Source organism: Apiospora phragmitis (assembly GCF_038363925.1).
Source record: "Apiospora phragmitis strain CBS 135458 chromosome Unknown utg000011l:1.0-3236445.0:1.0-3240683.0, whole genome shotgun sequence".
Lineage (NCBI taxonomy): Eukaryota > Fungi > Ascomycota > Sordariomycetes > Amphisphaeriales > Apiosporaceae > Apiospora > Apiospora phragmitis.
The window spans coordinates 3,017,021-3,032,162 of record NW_027117411.1 but is presented as its reverse complement, the minus strand read 5'-3'; the positions used below and the strand labels follow the sequence as shown (position 1 = coordinate 3,032,162).

The following is a 15,142-nucleotide window of genomic DNA, read 5'->3' as shown; positions in this document are numbered from 1 at the left end:
AGAGGATACTGCCAAAATCGTCACTTCTCGTGCTTTTTAGCTATGCCCATCCTAACCCCCGAATCCGCCATTCAGCGTGCCATTTTGGCCGTATAAGCTGGCGAGTCGGAACGTGCAGCGTCTGAAAGACTTAAGGTACCCCGAGCCACCTTGCGAGACAGAATTAGGGGCAGACCGACCCGGACCGAGTCTAAGGAGTCCGCTAGGACCCTCTCTTTCGCCCAGGAGGAATATCTTAAAACCTGGGCTATCCGACAGGCGCAGCTAGGCTTTACCCCTAAGTATAACGTGTTCCGGCTATTCGTCGCCCGGCTATTTAAAATAGACCAGCGCGCCCTGCCCCTTAGAATCCACTAGGTAAAGAGATTTATCGCCGGTCACCCTAAGTTAAAAACTATATTAGTTACGACGATAGATTTCCGACGCGTTTATTATATATCCAAAGAGAATATCTAGCTTTTTTTTTCTATTTTAAAGCAGGATTTTATTAAGGATATTCTCGTTTAATTTATTTATAATATAAATAAAACTAACAATATTATAAATTTAAATAATAATTATTATATTATTAATTTAGTCGAATTAAGATTTTTATTTAAAATACCGCTTATTACGAATAAATCATCGCTATAAAATTTATAAATATAAATAATATTATTTTAAAAAGCGTTAATATATAATAATAAATTTTAAACTATTGCGATAATTTTTATAACTTATAAATAAATTTTTAAAATTAAGTATTCGTTTATTTATTTAAAAAATAAATTAATAATAAATTAGCGATAATATAATTACGCAATATTTATTTATTACGAATAAAACTAGAAAACTTAAAGTAATAGCGGTTATTTATTTTAAATAACTAACGTGGTTTACTACTAAGTCGACTATATTATTAAGTCGGCCACTCTTTTTTTCGATTTACGTAATTAAACTTTAATATATAATATCTTTATAATTATAATGCCGATTTAATCGAAAAAAGATCGTATCGTTTTAATAATTTAAGCGATGCGAGAAGGTCCGAATCGAATTAATTAAAGAGCTGCTGCGGAAGTGTACGACGTTTCTCGAGCTACTCTAGGCGACCGACTTCGCGGTATCGAACCTCGACGCGAAATCCGATATTTATAATATAAATTAAATCTAATTAAAAAGAAAATACTTTGTAATTATATAATTAATTTAAATACTCAAGGGATACCTCTTAATATTAATATTATAAAAAATATAGCTAATTTTTTTTAAAGTCGCGCGGCGGCGACCGCGTTAGTAAGTATTAAATTAAACGCTTTATCGACCGTAGACTCTATAAATACGACCTACCGGGCGATTAAGTAATTAAACCGATTTTTAACGGCTAAACCGATAACGAAACGAGCTTAAACTAAATTCGATATTTCGATATATTAAAGCGCGGACGAAAGGCTTTTATCGCCTTTTAATTTTAAACGGTTATAAAAGCTATATTTCGGCCGAATTAAAAAATATTATAAAAATAACGGTATTATTACGCTTAATATACCTCTTTACTTTTTTTACTTACTTTAACTATTAAATATAATAATTTATTCGTTATTAAAGCGTATTTATTCGAAAGAAATTAAGTTATTTATTAAGGCGTCGATAAATTATATTATAAAGTTAAAGTTTTTTATCGCTTTTAAAGCCGCGTATTTTATTATTTTAATAAAAAATAGTATTAAATCTATATTTAACGCATCTAGTTTAATACTTTATTACTTAGACGAAATAATAAATAAATTAAATATATATCTTTAAACGTTTATACTTAGCTCGTCGCGTTTAAAGACGGCTATATTACGATCTATAAATTAGTCCCCAGCGGGGGTAGTACTTAAGGCGTATAATTAAATAGAAATAACCGTTTAATTATTTTTAAAGCTTTTGTTTTATAATATAGTAATTAATCTAAACGTACTATAATATAATAACTAGATATACTTATTAAATAAAAGACGTGGGCTCGATTCCTACACTTGCCGGATAAGAGCTCTCTCTTTAACTGCCTAGGCAAGATCGCTAGTAAGCAGGTAAAGCCTTGTACAGATTAGTTCTTTATATAAAAGCCTTAAGGTTTTTCTATACCGAGCTTAAATAAATTATGCGGTTATTAAGAGTTTATCGCCTTAAGTATAAGGGCATGCCTTTAAAAAAGGGGCATAGTGTTACGATCGGCGGGTTAGTCCCTCGCGGGGTAGTACTTAAGGCGTAGAATTAAATAAAAATAATCGTTTAATTATTTTTAAAGCTTTTACTTTATAGCGTAGTAGTTAATTTAAACGTATTATAATAAGCTAGTATTTATAACCTTTAAATATTATTTAACTTTTAATAAATAATTAAACACTTTATTTTTATTAAAAATAAGGGTTTTATTTATTAAAAAAGCTCCTCGATATTAATTTTAAGTATTATAAACTAAATAACGAATAATATATATATAATAATGTATAAAATAACTTTTATAAAAGATTAAATACGTATTTTATAAAAGGTTAATTTAATACTTTTTAAGCGCCGAAGAATTAGAAAATCGCGCGTTTAGTTTAAAAGAGCCCTTATTATATAAGAATCTTAAAAGCTATAAGACGAGAAGGTAGAAGGGAAGCGTTTAGTAACTAATAAATGCGGAACGCGGGGTTCGTCGAAGTGGAGGGCGACCGGTAGAAGGCGCTGTGATATTTACGGCGAAACAGGTTATAATACGCGAATATATAAAAAGAATAAAAAATTAAGTAGCGAATTAAATAAAAAGTAATTTTAATTAATTTAAAGCGTTAAGGTTAAATTAATTTATATAAAAGTGGTAAGATATAAAAAAAAATAGCCGACTTAATAATATAGTTAATTTAGTGGTAAACTACGTTATAGTAATTATATATAAAATTATTTTATAATAAAATAGATAATTAATAAACTTTAATTATTATATTTATTAATATATACTTTTTATATATTATAGTTTTTAAATTTAAATCCCTTTTTAATATTAAAATAAAAAGTTTAAAAATATTTACTTTATCGTTATTAATTAATATTAAATGTAAATATAAATAAAGTTAACTTTATTTAAATATAATATTAAGCCCGGGAATTAGTTTTTAAAGTAATAATTAACAGGTAGCGAGCTACCGGAATTTATTTACGAGATATTTTTAAACCTTTAAACTCTCGATTATATAGATATAAGTAAGGCCGCGGTTAAAAAGTAGTTCCTTTAAGATTTAAATGACTTAATAAATAATAAACACTTATTTAAAAAACACTTATACGTCTTAGTTTTTAATATATATATTAAATCGAAGCCTTAGCTTATAATAAAAATATTTTACTTAATAATACTTATAAGAGGCTATTATTGTATAAGTTTAAAAAAAGCTTAATATTTTAACCGCTTAATTAATTAATTAAAAATAAAATAATAAGTTAATTATTAAATAAGCTTTCGTACGTACGCATAAGTAGGGGTTCAAGTGGTGCTGTATTACTATATTCTATTATTCATGTCTATCTTTAGTACGAGCTACGAGGGGCATCGTATACCCCTCTTTATGAAATAGAAAAAGGGTTCGTACGCGTAGGTACGTAGCACTTTTTTTTAGAGTAGTATAAAAGACCTTAGTTCCTGCTATTCTAATATTAATAATATAACCGTTAAAATAAATTAAAAGAAAATAAAGCGATTTTAATATTACTAATTATATTAAAGTTATAATTTTCCGATTTTTTTTTAAATAATTATAAATAAAATAAACTTAAGTTATAATATAGTTTAATATTAAATTTAAATAGCTGCTTATATAATAAGACGGCTAAGTGCTTAGGGTGCTTAAAAGCTATTATAAAGATAAACTTTATAAATAAAAACTTCGTACGAAAAGGACCTATGCGATAACTAATATCTCTATCGTTATCTAGGTACTGAGGCAAGTGTATAAATTACTTATCCTTGACTATAACAAGTGGCACTACATTAATATCATCTGTCTTAGTTTCAGGACATGGTCTCTATTATCGGACAAATGATTTTACGTAGGAGATATCGTTTAATTAATCAAGTATCCAGCCTCTATCAGTGCCAGAGGCTCTGCGCACTTCGGCATTTAAAGACCAACAGCCGGCTATGTCGCTCTGATTAGACACACAAACGGCACTTGACTATGTTGGCGGGTCGATCATTTCGTTCGTCTTATACTGGTGCAGACGGCAGTTCACGTATGGTCTCAGAAATAGTCGAGGGATAGCACCGATGCCTCCGGTATAGCCGTGTTTCCACGGGTTCCAACTGCAAGGGACCAGACAGGGACATGCATCGTTCGTTCAAGGCAATACCGGTATAAGCCGAAAAAGCGTTCGTTCGTCAAGGCCCTAGCCGTATCATAAGATGGTTTCTTGGCATTCAGGGAACCGGCTTCCTCCCCAAACGCAAAACTCGGTTTGATAGCAGAGTTGGCAACTTCAACGACAGAAAAGGCACGGGGGAGAGGCAGTCTTTAGAAGAATCGTTCGTTTCACGCATCTCTGGCACTTCACTGCGCAAGCTAAAACAAGTTCCCCCTGTTTCGGCGGACCGCCGACACTAGCGTGACAGGCACCTTTCCACTAGTCGCTCGTGAGTCGTGAGAGGGCCTGTCACGGAAATAAATGTTGGCAGTGCGCATGAAATGAGGTTTGCGGCACAGATAAGGAGGATCTGCCCATCCCAATATGGAAATGCAAGCGAGCCAGCACTACCCGTACGAGGGAGCCTGTCGCCTGTCGCCCTCACTAGCCTAACGTCCCCTCCCCCAAATGAGATGGCTTATAAGGACCTCAGGCAACTGCCGCGACGACCAACGAGAAGTTTGTCTATCACACACGTGTCCACGCCGGATGACGCCGGATGCCCGGCCTTTGGCAAAACAGCGGTGAATCACAATCTCGGGCCGTCCGTGTCGCCGACATAGCCGTAATTACTGATCGACGATACAGTATCTGTCAGACGACCGTGGGCAGCGGCCGGCCTGCACCTCTCTTGCTTGTTGGATGAGTGCAGATCACTGGCTTTGGGGCACGAGCTTGAGCTACGGCAAGCGAAGGATCGAGGAGGGGCGTGGAGCGGGGAATGTAATGTTGGTCGTAGGTCGGCCTTTTAGTTGCCTAGCATCAAACGGCAGCAGGATTTGGCTTTGCCTGTGCCTTGAGTTCTGCCCTGAGTTTTACCCGTACTTTCGCGTTACATTGGTGCTAGTTTAGCGATGACAGTCGCCGCTTGGTTTGTGAACCCGCCACTAGGCCCCTCGATCTCCTGTCCATCTCAAAGACGTTGGGCTTGCAGGCGGTCGAAATCGAGAATAACCCATGTTCGTTCATTATGGATAAAGTGGTGACAATTGTCGAAACTGCTGAGATAAGCGTTGAGATGTAGGGTTTTTCTTAACTGGCCGAGTTGTTCATTGGTCTTGGCTTGCAGACAGTGTTCGCACTATCCACTCAATTCCCATGCCGCTGTCCGCTGCAAGTGGAGTGGGAGTTCCAGCACTGGTAAGGTACATTAGTAGTGGTCGGGTCGGTATTTGACGTGGCTCATGCAGGGAGTGACAGCAGTAGCCTGTTGCGTCCAGGTTTTCTTGGATCGAGGTTCTGCCTTTCGTTCCGTCAGCCGAATCAATATGCAGACAGCAATGGCCGAGTCATTGATCGTCGACTATGTAATTCATGCTGCACCCACGCGGTCAGCATGTCGCTCCCAATATTTGGGCTTTAGCGTCGCATCTGGCTGAATGAAACCGGCAAGCCGGGCTGCAGCGGTTTGCATCAGGGGCCATCCCAGCCGTTGGAGTTTGCCCAACTTGCCAAAAGAAGAAACTGTTGATCACCCGCTAAAGAACGACGGCAGTGACTAATCCGATACCCCAGACTTCGGGTTTTTAGCAGGGCAGTCCCTGCCTGTATTCCTTTTTGGGCTGCGACACTATCGTGATTTGGGCCCGAGTGGAGTGGCAAGTCTGAAATTAATCGAGCTGCCTTACCATAAAAGGATATTTTCTCCGACAAATGGGCGATGACCAGGTAGGATGCGCTGCAACAGAAACAAGCAGTGATGTCAGTAAGGCCTGATGTTCAAATGGGCATTGTGTCGTGTCATGGCAATTTCACGAAAAAGGCCAGGGTCGGAAATGCTAGGGGCGAATGACTAGCCATTCCTACAACCTTCAGGGGGCGCCGGGGCCATAGATCGAGCCCTGCACCGCCAAGACAGGGTCTCAAATTTCGGCATATTCCTCCTTCCCTGTTACAGGCCTGCTGGCAGTGGACAGGAAATTCAACATGGTGGAAGACAGAAACAGTCGTGCTTGTATCGGCCCATGAAGAGGAAGGCCCTCTTGAAGCGGAACACATAACATACAATTGTCTATCGCTACGGAGTATCGTGTCCTGAGACCGTCGTATTCTGTTCAGCCCAAGCCACAGCGAGTGCAGGGATCGAGAGCCCACTACCGACCGAACCACTGGCCTGGATAGACATGTTCAACGTGCATTGAGGGAGGTAATGCACTCCCTAAATGCTGATTAAATAACATTCGATCATATAACCTCAAACGTAGTAGCTGGCTTTGGATTCCCACGATAGGGAGAAGAGATAAGGGGTTTGTTGGGCTTGTTCCGTTTTCAGCTGAAGTGCGCTGCCTGAAGAAGCCTGTCAAAGGCAAGCCAGATTGGGCATTATTGACCCTGGTCGTAAACGAGCTGAAATGTCCACATCCTATCATCTATGTCGCTACAGACCACCTCTGCCACCCCCCACGAATTTGCGCCTCGACCCCTGTAAAAATAGGCAGACGATATCCTGCAACAGTTTTTCTCGTCGTGCTCGGTTGGTTGGTCGTGTCATGTCATTACTGAATGGAGTTCGCCCACTTACACACGTAGAAAAACAGCGCTCGCTTATACCCGCTCCTTCTGCCGCTGCTTCTTTTCTTCTAGAATACCCATAATTTCCCATGCGGGACCGTTGCACTGCGCTCGCAGGAATCCAGTTTCATCTTACTTGCACAGTCATTTTGACTTCCCGCTTGCATCCGCACTGCTGCGCAACAGGTAAAAAGCAGCAGCATGCCCGCAGCTGGTCACTGACTCGTGAGTAGGGGTGGGGACCTACCACACTCGCTGAACTTTTCAGACGAAACCTGAGACCAAACTTAATCATCAGTCGATTGCTAATTCCGACTTCACATCGCCAACTCGCCTCTCGAAGAAAGTTCTAAACGCCCTGCAACTTATACTTTCACACCCTACTAGCTACTGCGATCGAGTTGGGAAGGGAAAGCCACAGAAAACCGAGCAGATGGACAACATAGTAGCGGTCCAGCAGAGGCTGGACTTGGCGAAGAACCAGATACGCATGGTCGAACTACAGCCGGCGAAAGACATAGGGGACCGTGTGGTGTGCCGGCTGGTCAACCTGACACTGACAGACAAGCTCGAGTTCGTGGCCCTTTCGTCGTTACTGGGGACGCGCCCATCACCACCGAATACGTGACGGTCAACGACCGGGCTATCCGGATACCCACCACCATCGAGCAGGCGCTGTGCCACGTGCGCGCCGTCTTCCTGCCCGCCATCTCCCTCAACGACACATCCTCCCCCATCGAGGAAAGCACACACATCAGCATACACAGCAACGGCAGCGGCGGCAACGGGAACCGCGAGGTGTGGGACCGGAAAGCGCGGGAGCGGACGCTGCCGCCGGCGCGGAAGCCGCCCGGCTGGCTCGTACAGGTGCTGCGCAACGTGCGGTCCATCCTTCCCGACCCGAGCAAGTCGCGCAAGCACCAGCCGCCGCAGCAGACGCCCAACACGCTGTACGTGTGGATCGACGCGCTGTGCGTGAACCGGAACAACGCGGCCGAGTCGTCGGGCCTGCTGTGCCACATGGGCGCCGTGTACCGGCAGGCGCAGATGGTGATCGGCTGGCTGGGCCTCAAGGGCCCCGACACGGACCTGGGTGTCGAGGGCCTCGCGATGTTCGAGCAGGCCTTGCCGCCGACGTTCGGGGAACCCGGGGACGAGTTGCGGCACCCGGAGAACTACGCGCCGCGGCACGAGTGGATGAAGCAGCTGGAGCCCGTGTGGGGCGAGACCGCCAACTCGCCCTACTATCCGGGCCTGTACGACATGCTGAGCCGCCCTTACTTCAACCGCAACTGGATCCTCGACGAGCTGGCGCTGGCGCGCTACCCGGCCTTCTTGATCGGCGACCGCATCCTGTCGTGGAACCAGGTGCTCGCGGCCAACCGCATCGCCGAGGAGATCCGCGACCACGAGTCGGACGTGTGCCCGCCCGAGATGAAGCACCTGATCCACGAGTGGCCGCTCGGCACCGTCTACACCCTCCTGCGCGAGCACGAGAAGCGCCAGCGGCTCGAGAAGCAGCGGCCGGGCTACACCAAGACGCCGTCGCTGTCGACGACCTCGAGCTCCAAGTCGCGATGACGATGATGGTGGTGACGAAGACCGATGATCGTTATGATTGATTGCCAGCGAAGAAGAAAAAGAAGAAGAAATTATTATCTAGAAGAAGAACGAAAGCGCTTTTGACGGATAACGGAAAAGGATATAAAAGAAAGGTCACGAAACATGAGCGCTGCCTGCGAGCGTGGTTCCTCCGATGGGTGGTTCTTCCGAATGAGATATACATGTAATGCATCAAGCGGATCTGGCGTGAGGGGCGTTTGGAATTTCGACAAATACCATGGAAGGAGTTCGTCTGCCACGGCCGAAACATCAATACCCCAATTTCATTTTTCTGGTTTCCCTTTTGTTTGGTTTTCCCGGGTGGAGGCGGGGCGAGGTGGGCGGTTCTCCCGCCCACGGTGATGTTCGGTTTTCTAGATTGAGGGCATAGACCAGGCACATACCAAAGCTGGCGGCATCTTACAGGTTGGGCTCGTTGGAGTTGATGGACTCTCTGCAGTCTCTACAGTCAGATAGTACACCGTCCCGTTACCGATCTTCCGGCTTCAAACATTACAAGACTAATTGCTACAAATCCCATATTATTACAACCAGTCTATCGTGGATCCCAACCATTCAATTCTGCTTGCGCTGTTCGCTATGGCCATTTAGGGTGCTGACCAACGATGCTAGATTCGCGATAACATCTCCGTAGGTTACTATAAATATCCAACAGCGGTATGATGAATACCGAGCGAGCCAATCACCGCCGGCGAACCCAATGGTTCCCCAGAAAACGCGCCAGCAAAGGGTTCAGCCAAGACACTAAAACACCGATCTGTCCGCAGTTACACCAAGCCCGGGTTAACGATCAACATCAGGTACACACTCCGATCATGCCGACGGCAAGCGGCCAAACCGTCTGACCTATTCCTTGGTTCGGCGGCCGGTTTTGGCGCTCTGCATCCCATTGGGCAACGGAGTGGTTTGTCCGAGGCCCGGCTTGCTCAACTAGGAAGTTGGTATTGGTTGCTTGATAACAGAGGTCGACAGCAGTGCTTAATACGAGCCAATGTTACGCTATACCTAGTCGCAGTGCATAACAAACTGGGGCCCAGACTGGGTATTGGGGATGCAGAGTCAGACGATAGCAACCGACCTACGGAGTAGTCAATACTGCGTATATATAGCTACTCAACATATAGATGACGAGACGGCGAAAACCGCAGTTGTTACCCACTCGCTGTAACATCACTGCTCTCCTCTGACCGATCTAATTGCAAGTCAATTCAAGATGAGATTCTCCATCGCGACAAGCCTCGTCGCCCTCAGCGGCCATGCGCTCGCCCACGGCGGTGTGCAGAAATACATCATCGACGATGTGACCTACCCGGGGTACGTGCAACGACCGTTCTTCTTCCCCTTCTGAATTTTTCAATTGCAGGAGGCAACAGCACAGCTAACGGGGCAACCCCCGTACTTTTTGCAGCTATGTGTGGCACGAGCCGTACGAAGGCCAGTCCAACCTGATCCAGCGCTCCTGGAACTCGCTCCCGATCACCGACCCGCTGTCCAGCAACATGACGTGCAACTTCAAGGGCGCCGCCGTCGCGGGCGCCTACCACGCCCCTGTCACGGCCGGCAGCAAGATCGCGGCCTCGTGGGACGAGGACGGCTTCGGCTGGGTGCACACCGTGGGGCCCCTGATGGCGTACATGGCGGCGTGCCCTTCCACGAACAATGACGAGGGCTGCACCGCGCTGAGCACGGCGGACATCGCGGACCTCGAGTGGTTCAAGATCGCCGAAGAGGGCCTGCGCGAGGGCCACGCCGTCGGCGACAAGGAGGGCTGGTTCCAGTGGGACCTCTGGGAGAACCAGGTGACGGACCGCTGGGACGGCGTCGTCGTGCCCGCGAGCCTCAAGCCGGGCAAGTACCTGATCCGCCACGAGATCGTCAACCTCGAGCTCGCCCCCGTGCAGTTCTACCCGGACTGCGCGCAGCTCGACGTCCGCGGGGACGGGACGAGCGTGCCGGGCGCCGAGTACTTGGTCAAGTTCCCGGGGGGTACTCCGTGACCGGTAAGTAAAGTAGTTCCCGCTGCTACTAACTCGCCAAGGTTCGAAAAAGCTGATGATGAGGAACAGACCCTGGCATCGCGATCTCTGGCCATGTAAATGGCGACATGGTTACGAAGGTAAGTGGATTTGACCTCTTGGGAATAAATACTTCGCAGTGTCTAACTCTCTGCTCAGAATTACACAGTGCCTGGCCCAAAAGTTTGGAGTGGCTAATTGTATTTAACTACACTGGCGATTCGGAACGTACTAGGAGCATCGGCCATATATGTCTTATCTGGTATACCGGTGGGTATACTATCCAAGTAGAACCTTGGGGAGGGGGGACAGTCGGTGTTATTTCTAAGTAAAGGGCTTCCCTGTAACCAGGAGAAGCTCATGTCTTTCTGAGCAACGCATTACGCTGCTATATGAAATATCGTAACATGGGAGCGATCAAGCTATTCTCACGACCGCTGTGCCATCCCGCACGTATCATAATTAGGTCCGAACTGTGTCCCACTAGGTCAGATGTAAAAACCCTCGTCTGGCACAGACAGCGACCCAACCTCGTCCAGATTCCCCAGCGGAAAGGCAAATTCCAGGCCCATGTCGCCGTCAAAGAGTCCCGGCGTCCCCGGTAGTGGCTCATCTGCTCCGTCCCCGTGGCCGGAAGCGGACTGAAGTCGGGCGTCGTCGTTGTGGATGCCGTCGTCGGAAACCCTTTTTCGCCTTCTCCAGTGCGTGACGGAGCAACTTAGCCATCTTCAGCGCGACGGTGCACTCGTCCATGACCTCGAGGATCTCAACGGCCCGGCCGACGAGCAGAAGAAGTTCGGGCGTCTCGGCCTCGGGGCAACCTTGTTTCATGTAGATCAGGAGGATGGGCGCGGCGAAGTTGATGTACGTGGCGTTGTAGAACATAAGGCAGAGTTAGCTAATTAGTTATACGTTGCCGTGCATGAATCAACACAGCTCTTGTCGTCATCGGGCAGGATATTGTAACAGGCTCAGAAGAATTCCGTATACTCCTAGACTTGATATATGATGTTAATGGTCGCCTTGACCGAGTCCAGACAGTTTCGAATTCCCTGGTGACAGCCGGCTATCGTATTTTAGCATCCGGAATTACCGGGCATAATAAAGGGCTGCCATGCATGCACACCAAGACTTCGCCCATTGTACTCCGTACCACAAGCTGCGGAGAACCCGAGCAGATGCGACCGCTTGTCCTACGTCCGGTGATCTGGGGAGTATCTCCCCCACTTCTCCCCCACTGGTTTCCATCTACGGATATGGTTTCATCCATGACAGACCCCCGAATTACAGTTGTACGGTTACTATGACCATCTACGCAATTGCCGCGACTCAGTGAGTAGCCTTGTAGCTATCGCTGGTCGGTTCCCTTTTCGGCGCTCGCCCTTTGATATAACCACTCTTCTTTATTGCTACTGCAAGACGGTCAAAAGTGTCAGGCCCTTTATCCCTCCCGTCTAACCTTCATTTGGACCCATCCAAATTCCAAGCCTAGTCTCCAGCCCTCCTGCCGCAGACGACAGACACTATGTCACAGAAGCCTGCAACCCCAGCGTCATTGGAGGGTGCCGACGCGGACCCACCCCCGTCCTCATTGTCGGCGCCGGTCCCGTCGGCCTCCTCCTAGCCCTCCCGCCCGCGCCGCCATCCACGTGCGGGTCCTGGAGAAGGAGGCCGACACCGGCACTGCGCCGCGGGCCTGTGGGTACTACGGCGCCTCCCACTTCGCCCTGGAGAAGGCGGGCGTCTACCACCTCCTGCGCCGGGCCGGCTTCATGACGCACGGCCTCTGCTGGCGCAAGCTCCCGGCGGACGTTGACGGGACGGGCCGCCACAAGAAGCTGGGCGAGGCCATCGCCAGCCTGCCGTTCGCGGCCGAGGGCGACACCACGTATGCCGCGGGCGCGGGGCAGCTCAACCTGCCGCAGAGCCAGTTCACTCGCCTTCTGCTCGGCGAGTGCCTCGGGACGGGCCGTGTTGAGGTTCTGTTCCGCCACGAACTGAAGGCCATCCGCGACGAGGACGGCGAGGAAGCGGTCCATGTTGTCGCCCGTGATGCCAGCACCGAGGAGGACGAATCTTTCACATGAAGGTACTTGGTGGGCACAGACGGTGCGAGGTCTGCCACTCGGTCCTTGCTCAACATGCGCTTTACTGGCCACACGTGGCCAGAGCAGCTGGTGGCCACGGACGTCTTGATGAAGAACTATGAGGTTCCCAAATACCCGACAGCCTATGTCATGCATCCGACCTACTACACCGTCATGACCCCCTTGGCGGAGCCCAAGCTAGGGGAGACCAGCCTTTGGCGGTTCACCATAGCACAGCAGCCCGGCGACACTCGCTCCGCGGAGGAACTGGCGCATCCCGACCATCTTCGCTCCTTGTACGACCTCCTGATGCAAGGCCCCGGCCCCTGGAATACGAGATTATCCAGGCCAGCCTGTACAGGATCCACCAACGTTTAGCTACGACGCTCCGACGTGGGCGCTGTTTGCTGGCGGGAGATGCAGCACATGTGAACAATGTAAGTGCCCCATGACCGTCGTGCCCCGTCCGGTCCACTCGGAAATTCTTTTTCCATGGAACTCAAGCCAATCTAATGACAGCCGTATGGCGGACTCAGTCTCAATACTGGAATACTCGATGCCTCTGCCTTGGCCGATGCCTTAGAGATGATCCTCAACGAAGGCCGATCCGAGGAACTCTTGAATATATACTCGCAAGAACGCAGCAAAGTGTTCCAGAAATTTGTCGATCCCACGAACACGTACAACAAGCTGCGCCTTCATGCAACGGACCCGGAGACGGCCGCCGAGGAAGACTGGTACTTTAAGGCGCTGAACAGCAAGGATCCAGCGGTAGCCCAAGAAATGGCCGCGCCGTACTTTGATACGTGGCCAACGGACATGAGAAAGCTGGCAGCGAAGAGGGGCTTGTGATTATGATGGACGGCGCACATTTTTGATCCGGTTTAATATAGGTTATTCCAGGTTGTGTGTCTAATTACTCCTCGATAAAACCTTGACAACTAAATGAGTCTTTGGTTTTTATTTACCTTAAAGTATAGAACAGTCAGTGTTAATTACTGCTAAAGTAATATAAGAGGCATCTATTGATCTTTTTCGAAGACATTGAACAGTGTCCCAATGTGGAAGAGGATCTCTATTACAGCAAAATCGTCCCCTTGCCTGAGGGTCACCTTCTGGGTTTGCCCACGCCCACGCCCGCCGGCAGTGTTGTGCCCTGGGACAAGAAGCTGACGAGCTTTCCGATGCTGAATATCATTTCGTTACGAATAGAAGACTACCTGTCAGTAGTTTTCCAGAGTAGGGGATGGTAATCAATTATCAAGTACTCACTTAGTTCCGCAGTCATGCATAACCTCCCCATTCTTTAGTCCCCAAATGTGCAACTTGGACGGGTCGGGAATGATGGACCTGGATACCACCGTCGGTCCTTTTTCAAGACGTATTGCAGTTAGAATTTGAAGATTCCAGAGAAAATAGCAAATGGGCGGATCAGTAGAAGTGGGAAGGAAGCCTACCAATAGAACATGAGCCATCAAATCCTTTAGAGTATTAGCACCATTGGGACTGCGCTAACTGGCTTGCCCGGTTCGAGACATCGTTGCAAGCCGTATATCCCAGCACGAAGCCCAAAACCTCTGCCTCCGACACGTTCTTGGACATCCGGCCCATTATGACGGCGGTCGGGGCTGGTGCGGACACATGATGATTAGAGATTGCGACTTTGATGTAAGTCACTTTTGTTTTCTCCTCGTCCGTTAAAACCCTCTCTAGCGATTGAATCTAACGTTCGCGATCTGCCACAGGGCATGCTTTTCTCATTGGGTTTGGGATACCGGAAAAAGGGCATAGGGCACGCCTTTTTCAAAGCCTTGAAGAAACATCTTGGGGAGGGCGAAGCCAAAACCATCTATGCAGCCTACGGTGTTTCGATTCCCGCCACGCCAGAGGGCGCGGGTCACAATGATGATGATGATGATGATGATGATGAAGGCGCGTATATGGCCGTGCTCCGATTCTGCCAGGGGATCGTTTTCCGTGCTGGAACCGATGTCCTCACTGAGGCGTGGGCGGCAGCAGCCCCAACGGAGTCCTCCGTGTACAAGTTCCGCTTCCGGGAGCCGAACCCCTGGAAGGAAAAGCGACCCACATCAGGATCTGGCTTTGGTGTTGTGCGAAACTATAACATGCACATGTCGGAGCCTCAGATCGAAGTGGCTCAGGCTTTCGGGAGGGACATGATTCGGTTTGTTCATGGCCAAAAGCCTTGGGAACCAACCGTATGCGGGTTCGGCGGGAGCCGGCTCATTTTTTCGGCACCAGTCTGGATGTCTCGGAGCAGGCTGACCCTAAATCTGAACTGCTGAGACACATTGGTGCTGATCGATTGTTAGCAGTGGCAGAAGGGTTCCTCGGTGGTGCATGATTTTGTTGCTTAGTGACTTCCAAGGTTGACCCGGTAGTAATCAACCTGCCGCACAGTAGGCAAGATGAGATGCCCTGCAGGGGGGTCTGTCCTACATAGGTGATGTAAGCGCAATACCTACTTCCGGTTGT

The 15,142-nt window shown here is 47.6% G+C and overlaps 7 protein-coding genes across 7 annotated transcripts; 5 read left to right on the top strand and 2 right to left on the bottom strand.

The window, feature by feature from the left end:
• Positions 1-7,122: 7,122 nt before the first annotated feature.
• PG994_013676 (uncharacterized protein) lies at positions 7,123-8,502 on the top strand (the record flags this gene model as incomplete). The annotated part of the gene is made up of 2 exons (XM_066865085.1): positions 7,123-7,135; positions 7,496-8,502. 2 exons carry the CDS (start codon positions 7,123-7,125, stop codon positions 8,500-8,502), a joined length of 1,020 nt encoding a protein of 339 aa, XP_066710046.1.
• A 1,255-nt stretch (positions 8,503-9,757) lies between these two features.
• On the top strand, positions 9,758-10,597 carry PG994_013675 (glycoside hydrolase family 61 protein; the record flags this gene model as incomplete). The annotated part of the gene is made up of 3 exons (XM_066865084.1): positions 9,758-9,858; positions 9,953-10,174; positions 10,594-10,597. The coding sequence occupies 3 exons, from the start codon at positions 9,758-9,760 to the stop codon at positions 10,595-10,597; spliced, it is 327 nt and encodes a 108-aa protein (XP_066710045.1).
• A 450-nt stretch (positions 10,598-11,047) lies between these two features.
• Positions 11,048-11,444, bottom strand: PG994_013674 (uncharacterized protein; the record flags this gene model as incomplete). Its single annotated transcript, XM_066865083.1, has 2 exons — positions 11,048-11,243; positions 11,278-11,444. 2 exons carry the CDS (start codon positions 11,442-11,444, stop codon positions 11,048-11,050), a joined length of 363 nt encoding a protein of 120 aa, XP_066710044.1.
• A 418-nt stretch (positions 11,445-11,862) lies between these two features.
• Positions 11,863-12,646, top strand: PG994_013673 (uncharacterized protein; the record flags this gene model as incomplete). Its single annotated transcript, XM_066865082.1, has 2 exons — positions 11,863-11,891; positions 12,094-12,646. The coding sequence occupies 2 exons, from the start codon at positions 11,863-11,865 to the stop codon at positions 12,644-12,646; spliced, it is 582 nt and encodes a 193-aa protein (XP_066710043.1).
• A 54-nt stretch (positions 12,647-12,700) lies between these two features.
• PG994_013672 (uncharacterized protein) lies at positions 12,701-13,498 on the top strand (the record flags this gene model as incomplete). The annotated part of the gene is made up of 3 exons (XM_066865081.1): positions 12,701-12,942; positions 12,963-13,083; positions 13,166-13,498. 3 exons carry the CDS (start codon positions 12,701-12,703, stop codon positions 13,496-13,498), a joined length of 696 nt encoding a protein of 231 aa, XP_066710042.1.
• A 170-nt stretch (positions 13,499-13,668) lies between these two features.
• On the bottom strand, positions 13,669-14,257 carry PG994_013671 (uncharacterized protein; the record flags this gene model as incomplete). The annotated part of the gene is given in 4 exon segments (XM_066865080.1): positions 13,669-13,747; positions 13,759-13,833; positions 13,919-13,996; positions 14,145-14,257. The coding sequence occupies 4 exon segments, from the start codon at positions 14,255-14,257 to the stop codon at positions 13,669-13,671; spliced, it is 345 nt and encodes a 114-aa protein (XP_066710041.1).
• Positions 14,258-14,290: 33 nt separating this feature from the next.
• PG994_013670 (uncharacterized protein) lies at positions 14,291-14,952 on the top strand (the record flags this gene model as incomplete). Its single annotated transcript, XM_066865079.1, has 2 exons — positions 14,291-14,314; positions 14,392-14,952. The coding sequence occupies 2 exons, from the start codon at positions 14,291-14,293 to the stop codon at positions 14,950-14,952; spliced, it is 585 nt and encodes a 194-aa protein (XP_066710040.1).
• Between the last annotated feature and the right edge of the window lie 190 nt (positions 14,953-15,142).